General features: G+C 30.7%; 2 protein-coding genes across 2 annotated transcripts; both read left to right on the plus strand.

Annotated features, from left to right (window-relative positions):
• The first annotated feature begins 1,751 nt into the window (after positions 1 to 1,751).
• LOC132946174 (reticulon-4-interacting protein 1 homolog, mitochondrial-like) lies at positions 1,752 to 4,709 on the plus strand. The gene is made up of 5 exons (XM_061016034.1): positions 1,752 to 2,183; positions 2,277 to 2,500; positions 2,579 to 2,776; positions 3,140 to 3,252; positions 4,085 to 4,709. The coding sequence occupies exons 1-5, from the start codon at positions 1,835 to 1,837 to the stop codon at positions 4,512 to 4,514; spliced, it is 1,314 nt and encodes a 437-aa protein (XP_060872017.1). The 5' UTR covers positions 1,752 to 1,834; the 3' UTR covers positions 4,515 to 4,709.
• A 615-nt stretch (positions 4,710 to 5,324) lies between these two features.
• On the plus strand, positions 5,325 to 16,454 carry LOC132946175 (reticulon-4-interacting protein 1 homolog, mitochondrial-like). The gene is made up of 6 exons (XM_061016035.1): positions 5,325 to 5,425; positions 9,299 to 9,799; positions 10,713 to 10,942; positions 11,070 to 11,267; positions 15,051 to 15,163; positions 15,454 to 16,454. The coding sequence occupies exons 2-6, from the start codon at positions 9,595 to 9,597 to the stop codon at positions 15,857 to 15,859; spliced, it is 1,152 nt and encodes a 383-aa protein (XP_060872018.1). The 5' UTR covers positions 5,325 to 5,425; positions 9,299 to 9,594; the 3' UTR covers positions 15,860 to 16,454.
• Positions 16,455 to 16,923: the final 469 nt, after the last annotated feature.

Raw genomic sequence — 16,923 nt, forward strand, 5'->3', positions numbered from 1 at the left:
CTGACTGCTGTGTAGTATTGCCACGCCCCTGCACACAAGTCGTGCGCCGACTAAGTTCTTAACTTGAACAAAGTATGCATTGATACACATGTCAGAATGCCAGAACAATAAAACAATAAAACGTAAGACTTTTAAGAGGGAGCTCATACCGTATGCGTTCTCTGTCTTACAAACGCATTACATACCAAATTTTACGATCAGCAGATCACGTTTAGCTCTGTTAGTTTAAAAATTAGAGTGAATCCGACTTCTTATAAAATTTAAAGATAAGATTATTATCTAGCGAACCTCAAAGTTTTTGTTTTTAGACTTTATTTTAATGCAAGTTACGAGTATTTTAAAATGCCTAAGCAATTTACAATTTTAAAATACTCTAATACGCATAAGCATAACTTGGCTTTAAAATTAAAATATAAAAAAACCCTTAGAGGTTCATTAGATAATAATCTTACATTTAAATATAACTTTAAATTACTATTTACGCAGTGTAAAATTGGAGGCACGTAGCCAGAATTTTTTTTTTGTTGTGGGTCGATCTAAAAATAATTATTCATCCTCTTCACTAAAAAATAAAATTATTCAAAAATACAAAACCTTTTATTTTTTAAAAACCTGGCAAATTAAAACCTTCAAAATACAAATGCATTCTAATTAACTTTAATGTCGAAACCTACCTGATATAAATTTTCATAACATGCATCCAAAATGTAGGTACATTATTTCAATGTTATGTGTCTACCCATTTTTCACACCCCAATAAAAGTTTAGATATGACCACTTTCTCAGATACACGAATTTCTTAAAATATGTTTAGATTCTCAAGTTTTGGGATATTCTTGTTCAGAGAAAATGTTGGCAATAAAATTTCAATATACGACAAAACAACATTGTTTTGATTAAAACGGTTTTCCAAATTTAAAATGAGACTTTTTGTGTTATTTTTATTTACTTACTAGTTACTATAACAACAAAAATATTTGATCAAATCTGATCGGTAAGTATTAAATACTTAATGATTGTTTATTGATGATTGAATGCCAAATATTTGTATGTCTCTTTTTTTCAATCGATACACAATATTGTGTCTATCGAATGATTGAGAACGTTATACCTAGTTGGCCGGATTTTTACTCAAAACTAACAAAAAACTTACCGCTGACCCCAAAAAACCACCAAAAAGAATACGATTGAGAACTGAATTTACGTACGATGTTACGGAACTTTTCTAATTTACCGTAAAGTAGAAATATACCAAATAATCATTAAAAGTTAAAACGTATTTAATATTCCTGAATATGCCTTTTCACCAATTTCGGACTTTCAGTACAGGTACTTTTAAAGCTATAACACAGATAATCTCTGGTTATTGGGTAAGGCGCCACTGCGTCCGTAGATATAATAGGTACATAATAAATTATAATATTAAATATTTACTAAGAAAGTAGGTACCTATAGAATAAGTAATAGTTATAACTTATAATAATTATAATAACAATTTTACAGGCATCGAGTAATACTGTATTATATTAATTGCTTCGATAGCGATTAATGATTACGCAATGGACAAAAACGCAATAAATTATAATAGGAATAAGTTAATTATTATTAGGTAGTGACTTTAATTGCTGAAATTAAAGCAATCGAGAGTATAATATTATAGTGGGAAATAATGACAACAATCATAACAATAATAATAAATTATTATTATTATCATTATCCCGATAATATTGGCACCCGGTGTGATAACCGACTGATAACGGCCGGAGGGGGCACCATCAGCACGAAATACGAATCCGGTGGAAATTGAAGAACAATAATAATATAATATATTATTATGTCTAAATCAAACACAATATTCAGATTAGTCTTTCGGACTTCATTTCCGATTTCGCCTTCGAGGAACACGTTCGTGTCTCGGACAATTCGACGACGCACGTTAACAACCACCGCCAACGACATGACGGTCGACATCACCGCGACCGATCACGAGACGGAGACGGAAACGACATCGACCCAGAATTCTTGGTCGTCGAAAATGATTGCATGGCAAGCTCACTCGTACAGCACCATCGACGATCTGGTGCTGACCAGCAACGCCCGGTCGCCGACCATGGTGGAGGCCCATGAAGTGTTGGTGCGTGTCAAAGCTTCATCTGTCAACCCCCTTGACGTTCTCATGACTGGTAAGTGGTGACTGGTGGGAAAAGAGAAGCCCAGCAGTGTGTGTAACTCGTTGCACTATAATAAAATCATTTTCCCCGCTTCACGATTTTCAGAGGGCTTCGGTCAAGTACTGTTGGGCACCATCCGGCAAGCACAGCAAATGTCCCTGCACAAACCTGTTGAGTTCCCACTGACGTTGGGACGTGATTTTTGTGGAGAAATCATAGCCAAAGGGGTGAAAGTCAAGAGCTTTGATGTCGGCGACGTGGTCATGGGTGTAGTGCCTCCTTTCCATCAAGGTTGCCATTCGGAATTCGTTGCCGTTCCTGAAGGTCTGGTACGGTACAAACTATATATACATAGATTTTTATCAACATATTATGTCCAGTGTGGTAAAATTGACAATGTCTTTTAGGTAGCTAAGAAACCAGATCACTTGACAGTTGAAGAAGCGGCAGGATTATTATACACAGGCATGACTGCATGGTCTGCATTGAAATTGGTCGGTGGCTTATATATTTGGAAAGCTACTGACAAAAACGTACTAGTCATTGGTGGATCTGGAGGTGTTGGTAATTGTGCCATACAATTATTAAAGCACTGGGGTGCTAAGGTACTTGGATAATAGTCTCAATTTTTATTTAATTCTATAAGTGTTGAACACAACTAACATAAATTAAACATACAAATTATCATTCATTTATTACATAAACATAAGAAGTGTACTAGATAATAATAATATAATATAATAGTTTTGATGCACATATTATGGGATGGAATATAGTCTTAATTACTGACTATCCTTTTTTTTTGTTTAAGGCTAAGTTAAAAATTTTAATTTAACTCATATTACATTTTCAAAATAATTTAACATATAATCTTAAATTTTTATTCCTTTCCTCATTTCAAAATATATTTTGTGTATTTTTTTTTTAGTCAAACAAGGTTTTTATTTTACTGATCAATTTGTATTTAGGTTACTACTACATGTGATTCAACAGCCATAAACTTAGTGAAAGGTCTTGGACCTGATAATGTTATAGACTATACAGCTAAAGATGCGCGACAACAGTTGGAAGAACATGGAAAGTATGTAAACATTATATTTATAAATATTAGTTACAATTATTGAATTATGTTGTATTTCAACAATATAAAAAAATGTATTAAAAACATTTATTAACAGTGTTTCAAATATATTGTTTGTAACATTAATTCATATTTGATCATTCTTGAATTTGATGGTAACTGGATAGTCAGGGCCGGTTTGGTTAGGCGAGCTACCGAGAAAATCTCGTTGGACAGGTCGTGTGAGTGTGAGTGAAAATAAATTCATGTTCAAAATACGATTGGCCACCTATAAGCTCGTAATAATTATAGACATAATTTGGTCCACTGAATATGTAAATGGGCCGCATAGAAGAGAAAATCTCGATGGGCCGATACATACCAATCCGGCCCTATGGATAGTACTAAAAGCCTTACGGATATTTGTTGTTTCTGTCTTGCAAGTGCGTAACATACCAAAACGCTTAGCAGATTGTGTTTATCTCAGTTAGCTTAAAAATTAAAGTGAATCGGCCTATTATGAAACTTGATTGTAAGAACATTATCTGTGTTTGTATGTTGGTTTTGTAGGATAGTTCATTTTTTTAGCAAGTTATGCGTATATAATATAGCGTAAATTATATATATTCATAACTCATTTAAAAACGGAATTATCGTAGAAAACCAACATACAAACACAGATAATTTTCTGACTGTCAAGTTTCATAATAGGTTGATTCACTATAATTTTTAAACTAACGAAGCTAAACGTGTTCTGCTGAGCGTACATTTTCTATGATATGCATTTGTAAGATGGAGACAGCAAATGTGTCGTTTTAAGAATAATCTTAACTACAATTTTTTTTTTTTTTAGGTACGATATAATTTTAGATGCAGCAGGAATATCATATAATAAAATCGGTGTTTATACACCTTTGTTAAAAGGTTGGGCTTGTTCTACATTCATTACACTTCGCAGTCCCATTTTACACAATACGGATTCATATGGCTTGGTAGGGGGCATGGTTAAAAATGCAATTGACCTTCTAGTTCCAAACATTTTATCTGGAGCAGTATTCAAAGGATCTTCAATAAGATGGGGTACTTTCCTTCCAATTGAGTGTGGTGTAAAAGAACTGGCTAAGTTAGCCGAAGAGAAGAAAATTTTAATTCCTCTGGAGAAAACTTTTAAATTTAAGGACCTTAAGGATGCATACAAAAGAGTACAGGATGGACATCTAAGAGGAAAAGTTATTATAACTTTTGATAAACCTAGTATGGATAAAGCTAGATTAACTAATTGAGGATTATAGATTCTATTTTGATGTTTACCATTATGAATAATGATCAATCATTATACACAATTTTGTTGTCTGTTAATAGTTTTAATATTGATTTGTTTTCATAAATATTACTTTTTTAAGAAAAATTCCTAGTAATAAAATAATGTTAATACTGTTAAATTAAATTGTTTGTCAAACGTTGATATTGTTACCAAATTATATTTAGTTCTGATTTAGTCCTAAAAACAAAGTAAATTAAACCATTTAAATTATACTTTTTTAGATAACTTATTTTAGAATTAAATTTTAAATTGCCACTCAAACTGCTCAAATAAATTTTACAACTATAAATACTCATCACTACCTACACACTAGTTATTAGTATGAACACTACATTTATTCTGTGGTGTGAATGAGCCATTACAGGGGCGAGCCCTAGGGGGGGGGGGGTCGAGTATCGATTTTAGAAAACTTTTATATTTACTAATGAAGTAATGGTACTACATGGGTATAAATGTATAATGATAATATATTATTATTTATTACATGTATTATATGTATTAGATATTTTTATATATTCTATTACATTATAATACCTAATATTGTGTAATAGTGTAGATACTACAATATGGTAAATCCTGATAAACTTGAAGTAAAAATTAAATTATTTATTATATCTTACACGCTTAACCACGAATATAGTATTAACGCGATTAGTGATCTTAATTTGTGCACTTAGCTCACGATCAAAACAATATTTTCTAAGAAACGATATTTTATTCGTATCTTTGCATGGTAAACTTTAAATTGTTATCACTTATCACACTTATTCCTTATCAATTTACCATTTTCATTTTCGATTAATATTTTTTGAACAAGATACAAGAAGTATAAACACGGAATAAACGAAATAATTTCATTTCAACCTTCATGTAAGTATTTTAAATCTTAAGTTGTGCTCCAATATTGTGAAAAACTGCTGCCACATAAACAAAATAATAACGTTAGGTATATTATCTTATAGGACATAGGTATTCGTATTTGTATATATAATATTTAATAATATATTAAGCTCTTACAATATCTATGGCTAGTGCCTAGTAGCCTAGTACCATTGTTAGTAGTGTTAGTACCTTGTTCTATGTCAGTACCTACCTAATGTTAAGGTAATAGGTATTAGATTTAAGTAATCAATCACGTAAACTATGATATTTTTTTGGTTTTACTTAGCGGCTTATCTCTCATCTAAAGTCTGATGCCGCGTTGCATACTATTGCATACAATAATAGTTTAATTTAATGAACCAATCAAAGGGGCCATTATTCACTATCGATTCATTAAATGTTCAGTGATTTAATTATGCAACTCAGTTTTGTCATTTGGGCAGGAATACCAGGTACTACAATAGTACGATTATTATAATATTATTTAATATATGTATATAATATTTACGAGAAACTATAGATATTTAATATTATAATATATCTATGCCAGAAAACGAAAAATTGTGATAAAGCTTTCATATGTTACATAATATGCTATTTGCGTTTCAACAATATCGTGCACCTATATAATATTATATACAGGATGATGCACCAAGTATGCTCACTCCCATTCTTTCCTTTAATAATTAATTTTTTCATATGATTGCATTTTTTTAACTACCTACGAGTGTCCTGCAGGCTGCAGCGACACGATTATTAACTTCTTTATTTCAAATGACAACCCCCTTTTTTTCAGTAATTTATTTAATGCCTGATATTTTTGAAAATGTTGATATTCCTAATTTTAAATTCGAATGAGTAGTTTTTTAGTTATTAAACGTTTGTACTAAGGATAATAGTCCTTAAAAATAGTTTTACAAAATCATGAAATAGACCTAATATTGAAACTATAGGTATTAGGTATAGTATAGTATTTACTATTTATTATATTTGGCCAATTCTTACAAATTATTAATGTTGATATTAATGACTAGGGTTCGGATTTGAAGGCAATATAATCAATTAAAAAAGCAATTAAAGTGTAAAAAAATGCATTTAATTTATATAAATAAGCAATTCAAAAATATACTACAAAATTAAATATAACAACTAGTTGGTATTAAAAAAAAAAAATCACTACCATGTACTTTGATAAGCTGTCTCCAGTAAAACACCGATGGTTTGGGCTCAAAATATTTTTATACATCGAAAAGGATATTTCTACGTCCGCCGAAGTTAAAAACTATTAAACGACAATGGCGGTCGACGAATGCAGACTGACGAACAATCTTGAACCTAAGCATTATGAACATATTTTAATCTTTAAATAGGTAGTACGGGTACCTAATACCTACCAAATACTCCATAAGACGGTAATGGATAGAGTATTCAGCGATATCGATAAATATCAAGCTCGCTTATCTATTTGTACTGATAATATGTAAGCTGTGTATAAAATTATTAGATCAACTGAAAATTAAACACAAATAAGTCATATATAAGTAAAAAAAGCAAAAAAGGCAAAAAAAAATACATCTATCGTCTTAGAAATTAAATGAAACACATTTTTGTATAAAAATTATTTTCCTATTATGATTATTAAAAGAAAGGCATTTGCCTTCAAATCCGAACCCTATTAATGACTAAAATTTTCAAAACACCATAGCCTCCATATCTTATAAAAATCTTATAAACCATTACCATAGACTTTTTATCCGTAGAACACAAACTACTCGTATATAGTAATTTTGATTCTGATACGTAAAATTTTTCAGAAAAATTATCCACTGAATAATTTATAGTTGAAAAACAGAAGTTTGTACCTCCACGTGACACTCCTCAAGTAGCACAAAAAGTCTCAAACATTTTAAAATATATTGTTTAAGTATGTTTAAAAATTCCAAAAATCAGATTTTGAATAACTGCATTATTGAAGAAAAAAGGGAGTGAGCATGCTTGGTGAACTACCCTGTGTATATATCTCATATTTCATAGAATCTAAATATTATAGTATGTGTATGTTATATTTATGAATAATGTATAATATATAATTGTCGTAGCAGTGGAAGCTCGGGGGGGGGGGGGGGGGGGGCTAGGGGGTCGCCCCCAAATTATGTCTCTGGAGCCGCCCCTGTGTCGTAGGCATGCGCAGGGTATGTGGATTTAAAAACATTTGCTCCCTAAAAATATAAAATATGCTCAGTTCCTGCTATTACCACAGAATAGATGCAATAGGTATTGAAATCTATTTTGTGAAATTACTTTAATAATAGGTATTTATGATAACCATTTTTATCATCACTGCTTCTTATACTCATTATTAGTTATCACTTATCACCACCCGTCACGGAGTAAGAAAATAAGTTTTTCAAAAATGAAAACATATTTTTTTAAAAGTCGTGTTTAACGAAAAAGATGCAATATTAAGTTATTTCATAATTTTGTCACATTATTAAGCAGCTGTGAACTAGTGAACATAGATCGTAATCGTACCTACAAGGCTACAAACTTAATTATTTTTCTTTCTTATGAATAATAATATCTTATTTCATGGTTACGGCGACTTTTGGCCGTCATGTCCATAATAATATATTAGCATACCTACTGCCTATCCGCGTACGCCGCGCCGTTCCGGCTTTGAATAATGTGATTGTTGGAATTTTTTATTTTATAGGCAAAGTTATTTACTCTTAGGGGATTTGATACCGTGATTTTTTATTTCTGTCTAACATACGCGCCACATAATATTTTAGACGTGGTTTTCGCCAAACACTCAAATTGATCTATTGAAGCGATAAGAATTCTGAAAACAGATTTTAATTTGTTGTCAAGTCTACTTGAAATCGACTTTCTCACATGTTTGATACTATCCCCCAAATTCCTAAAAATGTCATATTAAAAAAGAGCATTTAAAAATTGTCGTATTTTTAATTTTTGGAGAAATTAAAATCAAAAATGTGGGAAAGTTGATTTCAAGTAGACTTGACGACAAATTCAAATCTATTTTTAGAATTCTTATAGCTTCATTAGATCAATTGGTATGTTTGGCAAAGAACCAGTCTAAAATCCTGTCGCGTGTGTGTTAAACAAAAACAGAAAATCACGGTATCGAATCCCCTTAATTATCGCGAGTGTCTATAGTGTCTACCAGTAGGTCTTACAGTAGTAAGTCTGTAAATGCTTATTATAGACTATTATATGGTTTGTCGAAAACGTAACATTTTACATTTTATTTTAATAACAATATTTTATAAACATTAATTATTGTATCAGACATTTTAGTGTTTAATTTACAATATGTATTCTGTAACAAATATTGAAATATGTGATTATTACTTATTTTTTTGTTGCGATACATAACTCTATAGGTAGGTATAACTGTACAAGATATTGGATATATTATGTAGCATTTTAGACTAAGTATATAATAATATATTATAATATTGTACAAATCGAAAATATTTGATCAGGATCAGGCTGTATACCTATCGTTCGTTTATTATTGTTACTCGTAAATCGTAAATGTATAAGTTAGTATAATAGTAGTTAGTAGTTAGTATTTAAATCAATGTTAAAAATGTATTCGTCTCTATTATTATTGTTTTAATATCGTCTATTATAGACACGAGTGAACGTGACGTCACTTATTGTCGAGATGAAATTGGTCGTAATTCGTAGGTACGAGCCTACTGATAGCTACACTAATCAGTAATCTATTATAACTATACACAAATTACAATTATAGTTTTTTGGCTCACCGATAGCAGTGCGAGTATATTATAGTTATGTATTTAATATATTATTATAATGATGTAGGTATAGGTTGTAGGTACATGCACGAGATTTCGTCACTACCACTACCACTACAACCACCGTAATCGCCGCGGTCTGAACTACAATACATAATTTGTTATGTGATTTGTTTTTTCTGTCTGTCCACGGCGTGGGATAATCAGTAATCACCATTCACCGCGTTAAACTGCGTCAGTCTCGCGTGCGACCTCTTGCCCGTAGTTCAACCTTAGGAAAGTTCTGCACTTCTGTCGTTTTGTTAACGCTCGTCCGCCAACCGCCAACACAGTCTATTAGTACCTATAAATCAGCTCTGCAACAACGACATGACGAAGACGGACGTTTCTGCCGCTGACGTCGGACGACCATGGCCCGACCGAATGACGGCGTGGCAGATTGACACTTACGCGCCGTTTGAAGACTCGGCCACGCTCAACGACAAGGCAGAGTCGCCCGCGTCCCTCGGGCCCAAAGACGTTCTGGTACGTGTCAGGGCATCGTCCGTCAATCCCATCGACGTCCTCATGGCTGGTAAGTTAGCGCCTAAGATCACCTTAGGTCTTAGACATTGGTGCAAATATGGGGGGGGGCGGGGGGCTCCCCAGTTCAAAATCTAGTAATTAGTACTAATTTGTATATGCTGTGGTACTAAGCAATATTGCCTATGGGGAGGGGCGCTTGAGTCCCCCCAAAAAATTTAGTCAATTTGCGCCTATATAATATATAGTCATTGATCATATACTACGTGGATGGACCCATGAAGCGTATTATGTTTCGATAATTTAATAGGCACTTATTATAATATAGCGACGAGTCTTTCGATGAGATACATACTTACGCATGCGTACATTTAGAGACTAGTCACTGTTAGATGTGCGTAAAATTGTTTACACGGCCACACCGCGGGCAAGATCATCCATGATAGTTCTATATTTATACTTCAGTTGTCCATACTAAATAATCTTAGTAATTTGTGCATTTTGTTCTTAAATCTCCAAGAAAATGTTTCATAAGTAATACAAATTTAATATAATTATAAAAAAAACAAAAGAGGAAATGGAGTAAATATTTAAAATGGTTTCGAAGACGGCTGTACCAAATAGACACATCGCGCATATGAATTCCGCTACAAATTCATCTAAAAATTACAACTTACCTATTTTACCAATTATATTAAAAATGAAAATGCCAAAAGGTACCATTATATGTATATACAAATCGGTTTTGAATAACTTTAAAATAGCGTCATATTTTGTACGAAGTCACTGAATACTGAAATAAGTTAATCTGTATACCTACCTATTAAAAAAAAATTAAATTACTATCACTTCTTTATAGAGTACCTAACTATTATATGCAGCCACTTATTATGACTTATGGCCATTTGCATGCGTTTTCAATTTTCATTATATTATGTAAACGATTATGATTTTTACTCGTATAGAGGGTTATGGCCAAGTGCTATTGAGCCGGGTCCGGCAGGCGAAAAAAAAGTCATTTTTCAGGACGGTCGAGTTCCCGTTGATTCTGGGACGGGATTTCGCTGGTGAAGTAGTTGCGAAAGGAGCTGAAGTTGGCTCGGAACACTTGAACATCGGCGACGCTGTTCTTGGCGTCGTAGCTCCTTACCAACATGGTTGTCATGCCCAGTTCGTCACCGTTCCCATAACTCAGGTAATGGTCGCTGTTGGTCGCCACTCGCCGGTGTGGGATAAGTGGATAACCGTTTTAGTTTGAACTCGTGCGATATCGATACCAAACGTAAAATAAAAACTATTTTACTACCCATATGTTGTTGTAGGTAGCCAAAAAGCCCGATCATATGTCCTACGAAGAAGCGGCGTGCTTGTTGTACACAGGACTAACCACGTGGTGCGCCTTGACATCAGCCGGTGGGCTGAACGCTTCAAACGCTGCCGAAAAGAACGTACTGGTCATCGGCGGTTCCGGTGGTGTTGGTAATAGTGCGATACAGATACTCAAGTCGTGGGGCGCCAAGGTACTGTATACGCGCGCGAATCGATATCGGAGAATAAGTAGCGACTAGATTAAATTATCACCAAGTACACGTTTATATTACGAAGCCAACATATAACAATAAATTTGAAACTAAAATGTATATTCAAACGTTTTGAAAGAAATTTGATTAAAATATTTAGATTCAAAACAACGTTTCTTTAACCAATTTTTTGTGGACCATGGAACGATGAATATTGAATGTACCTATTGGTTTTATTAAATAATGTTGTGTTGTTGCTTTGCATAGACATTTAAAGTTTTAGACTTAAAATAATTTTTATTTATGTTGGTACCTACAATATTTTTTCTATATCAAAAAACTTGATTATGTTCCTCATGAGTTGTTCTTACAGTAGTTAAGAAATATCGAAAATACATTGTAACAATAATATTTTTATATTTAAGTTTAAATTTTGATTAAGTTTTTCAAAATTGCAAAAATTTGCAAATTGTTGTTAAAAATGAAAAAAAAAATTTATTTGTAATACCTAATGCTTGAAAATGTATTTCAAGATTCCTCATTAATTATTGTTCCAACTGGAATTTAAAAAAAGTTTAATTTTAAGCTATGATCATTTTTTATATATAAGCATTTGAAATTTTCGAATTATTTTATTTTATTTTCCTATAAATGTTGATACATTTTTTTCGCAGAATTAGTGTATATTATCGTATCAGAAATAATGAAATACATAATTAGTAATTATAATGTAAGTAAAAAAATTATGTATTCATTTATACCCGGATTATGAACATGTATAATACTATACATTTATATTAACGTCTGACGCTAAAAATATCAGGCAATTTAAATAATACAGTAAATAATATTTAAATTATACCGTGATATCAAACGATAGGAATATTAAAATTAAACTTCTAACAAATAGTATCTGTAATATTTTAGTTTATACTATAGAAGCCTTTGCAATACCTAGTACTCAGAGCCATTCAAAGTATTCAGCTTATAACCGTCGATAACTTATCTACGATAAGAAATATTTAATAATATCCGATTCCCTTTAGCCACTCTAATCAGCTAATCAGCATAAACCATACACAATTTAAAAACATCGCTACGAATTATTATATAAATATTTAACGAATCAAACGATCACATAAATAGAATATTTCTTTATTAGATGATTCTTGCATTGATTAGTGGACATGTATAAGGATGATAGAAAATTAAGAAGATGAACAGTCAAAGAAAATAGGTGCCTAAAGCTAAGTACCTATCTATTATCTATACTACAGATTCTATAGTTAATTATATAGATAATATATTTGTCCTAATTTAGAATTATGCCCTTGTATATCGAACCATGATTTACAAAATTAAAATAATTCCCTGTTATTAAACTATTGAATAACAAAACCAATAGTTTAATTTATAAAATAATAATAATATTGTTTATAAATGCTAAGTTTATGAGACACTAAAAAAAGGATAACACCTACCTATAACTATTTATTATACAATATTATTGCCTACTGAACTAGTAATATATAAATATATATTACATATATTATACATCAATGATATATTGATATTAATTCAAATCAATTAAATCAGATATTTATTTTTCGAGATTTTATTAATTTGTGGTTAACATTTGTATAATACACATTGACCTCACAGATATGTTTATTTTTCAAAATTCTTTTTTCGGTGTATTTGAGTTACTCGTCTTCATGATGTGCATTAGATATTGATACTTCTTCAATCGAATCAGTTTTAAATGAATTGAGTGCCTTTATCTTATACTTTGACATATCAATGTTTTCTTGATACCCAGAACTTGAATTGAAAAAATATTTCATTAACTTAGGTAACGTAGTAAGTGTTGCGTCGTATTTTGGAAAGCATTCGAATGGATTTGCTAATAATATTTGACATTTTTTGGTGCATTCGCATTTATTATTAGAATTATTCATTTTTAACTAACGGACTAAAAAATTGAATAAAATAAATATAAACAATGGAAACATGAAGCTTAACAAATTCTATAGTTACCTTAAAATATTATTATAATTTTGTCTTATTATTATTAGAATAATCCTTCGTGTTAAACACTGGCTAACAATTTTATTATAATATACCTATTTAATATTTTTTGCTATTACATTGATTTTAAATATTTAAAAATATCCAAAATATCAAATGTCTATAAAAAGGCCATAGCTCAAATAGAGCTGAAATATTTTGAAAATTATGTCAAGAAAAATGCTAAAATAAATATTTGAGAAAAACTCAAATTTCTTTTAGTTATTTTTGAATTTAAAAAACCGCGTAGAATATCAAACATTTTAGGAATTTTTAGCTCTTAAGTAATTTACAATTTTAAACGCTCATAAAAAAAAATTGCAACTGTATTTTCAATATTTTTAATGGATATAAGAACAACTTATGAGAGACATTTTATTTAATTTTCAAGGGTTTTGAATATCTATATGTATAAGTACCGCTGGATGATTATTTTATCATTTAACACTTTATTTCAAAAAGTATAAATGTTTTTGAAAAAAAAAAAATATTACATAGTTTCTAGTCCTTAAAAAACCACGTTTAAAAAAAATATATATATTTATATTTTATCCTTAACATTTTTTAAGTTTTTTACTATTTTGAATGATAACATACAGTAAGTTTTAATTTCATATTCGAAAGCATAATATTTTTCTTAGTATTTCGAATTTCCATACATACAAATCGAATTTAGGACAAGTAATTTTTTAGTTATATAACTTTATAAGTAAGTTTTTAAAGTTTGAATGAGCGGAGTGGTGTGGTACCTACGCCGCACCTATATTATAGTCGCCCCGCTAGATGTTGTTCCACTACTCAGCTCATCTAAACTTTAAGTACTTATAACTCATAAACTACCTATCCTAAATTCGATTTTAATGTATCAAAATACTGAGAAAAATATTCTGCCAAGTAGCCAATAGTATTATAATATTCTTCTGAAATGAAATTAAAACCGTATGTTGTAATTCAAAAAAGAAAAAACTTAAAATATAATTTTTTTATAAAAACAAGTTGTTTTATAACGACTTGAAACCGTTTAAAAAAATTATTTTCAAAAACATTGATACTTATGTACCTATAAAATAGTACAGGTACTCACTATTTATAGGTATAAATGTATAGTCAATGTTAATTCGTTTAGTACTTTTATAAAAATTTCATAATATATTCTAATCACGTTAAATATATTAAAGAATTAAATTAAAATTTATATTCGCCACATAATATTATCATACTTATTTAATCAAACAATCAGTAAAAATGTCTTTAGTGTCTAGTGATATTACCTATTTTACGTATTACAATTTACAACATAACAACTAGATTGGATTTGTTAAAAACTACAAAACTGTCGTTAATTTAACAATTTCATTAATAATTTAAAATATCAATGTTTTACATCTCTAAAGTAGCTACTGCCTACCATTTAGACCAATATTTTCCGTCCGCAATGAGTTACAAGCTTATAACATATATAACTCGTATTGCCGTATTACAAATGCACATTGCCGTTTTGTATTTTGCCACTTTATAATTGTAGCAACTAGAAACTAAATGCATATATAGCAAGCTAAAAAAATGAATGTACAAATAATTATATCAATCATTGTTAATACTGTGTAATACCTTTCTCGTTTAACTTAAAATTAAAATATTACATTTTACATAAAAATAGGTTTTGAACTTTGAAATGTTATTAATTACCTACCTAATTTTTTTTCTATTATTTAGGTAACTACTACGTGTAGTACAAATGCCATAAATCTAGTGAAAGGACTGGGACCAGATAATATCATTGACTACACTACCGCAGATGCGCAAAAACAGTTGGAACAGTATGGAAAGTATGTAAACATTGTAAACCCATCTTAAAATATATAATATTATGTAGATAACTGGAATAGTAAAATATTAAATAATAATGCAGTATGGCGTAGAAAATCGTAAAAAAACCTTTTATTGTCTCTGCCTGTATATTAACGATGTCAACGTTGAAAATGTTGACATAATGGTGATTGGTAAATTATAATATTTATGCAAAATAATTGTTTAAATAATAATCGATAACATTTTCAACGCTGCATTTTTGTTATTGTAATGATATAGTTATAAATTATTATAATACATTATGAAGGTACGACCTGATTCTGGACGCGGCCGGGATACCATACGAAGATATCGGCGGCGCATACACGCCGCTCTTGAAACCATGGTCATGGGCGAAATTCGTCACCCTCCGCAGTCCCGTGTTGCGCAACACAGACGCGTACGGAATGGTCTTCGGCATGCTGAAGAACGCGTACGACCTGGTGGCGCCGAACGTCTGTTCCGGCGCCGTGTTCAAAGGCTCCACTATCCGTTGGGGTTTTTTCATGCCCGTTGAGCACGGAGTTGAGGAGCTAGCCCGGCTAGCCGCGGAGAAGAAGATCACCGTGCCCGTCGACAGCGTTTACGGGTTTGCGGACATGAAGGAAGCGTTTGGCAAGGTAAAGGCCGGACACCTCCGGGGCAAAGTGGTCGTCAAGTTTGACGAAAAGTAACAGAAGTGCCTCGAATTTTAGAACTTTGAGAAACATGGACCGAATATAATATAATATTATATCTATTAGCTTCTGAAGCTCATTTATGTCTTCCAGAGAAATATATCATCCTTCCTATAATGATTAATTTCTTACTTAAACTTATGTATCTACTCTTATACCTAACCTATATATGGCTACATTCTCTTTTACATTTCAACTGAAGTTTAATGTCATATACTCACTCATATATTATACTATGTATTGCCGAAAAAAAAATATATCATCCGTTCATCTATTATCGTGCAGAAACTTAGTCATCACAAAAAGTCTAAATCAGCTTAATCGTTGATCAACCATTAAATACAACAAAACATTTAGCATCGTTGGCAATCAGCTACCTTATTTGTGTATGTCCAAAATTATATAATCCTATAATATAAAATGTAATATAGTGTGGAGTCCATGTGAAATGTGAATATGTTATTTGAATCAACTTTTTATTAGTACAATTATTGTAATTAGTAGTCTTAACTATGTAATTTTTTTGTTACTTTATTTTAAACCAATTTATTTTATAAGTGCTAATTGGTAATAAAGATACATTATATTGGCATTTTGCTTTAATTTATTATTTCATTAATTTAGTTATGGATAATGTAGTAAAATTATCAAAGTTTAAGTTTGTTATTTGTACATATTATTTGTGCATCACAAAAAGTAGTTCATATTTTCTTTTATTGAAAGACATAATTTATTTAAATTATTAACTGTAATACTGCATATGGTAAAATACCTACAACCAACGCAATAGATAAAACATAAATAATATTAACAATTAAATAATGTGCGCCACAGAAGAGATGATGATGATGAAAAAGTATTAATACTTGAATTACCTATGTCAAAAATATATTACACTGAACATGTTATTTATATAATATAAAAATAAAATTCATTGATTAATATACTGTAAATTATGGATCAAAAATGATTATAATTTAATAATTAATAAACAAAACAACAATAAATAATGCATAAGTTCATAAAACTAACTCCTTACATTTTTTATCAACCCTATAATT

Source organism: Metopolophium dirhodum, chromosome 6, assembly GCF_019925205.1.
Source record: "Metopolophium dirhodum isolate CAU chromosome 6, ASM1992520v1, whole genome shotgun sequence".
Taxonomy (NCBI): Eukaryota; Metazoa; Arthropoda; class Insecta; order Hemiptera; family Aphididae; genus Metopolophium; species Metopolophium dirhodum.

Bases quoted from the DNA above. Each gene is read 5' to 3' on its own strand.
- LOC132946175 (XM_061016035.1), top strand. From the start codon at position 9,595: ATGACGAAGACGGACGTTTCTGCCGCTGACGTCGGACGACCATGGCCC. The intron at 10,943-11,069 runs GTAATGGTCGCT...ATGTTGTTGTAG, and splicing joins TCACCGTTCCCATAACTCAG to GTAGCCAAAAAGCCCGATCA. The intron at 15,164-15,453 runs GTATGTAAACAT...TACATTATGAAG, and splicing joins CAGTTGGAACAGTATGGAAA to GTACGACCTGATTCTGGACG.
- LOC132946174 (XM_061016034.1), top strand. From the start codon at position 1,835: ATGTCTAAATCAAACACAATATTCAGATTAGTCTTTCGGACTTCATTT. The intron at 2,184-2,276 runs GTAAGTGGTGAC...CACGATTTTCAG, and splicing joins CCTTGACGTTCTCATGACTG to AGGGCTTCGGTCAAGTACTG. The intron at 2,501-2,578 runs GTACGGTACAAA...AATGTCTTTTAG, and splicing joins TTGCCGTTCCTGAAGGTCTG to GTAGCTAAGAAACCAGATCA.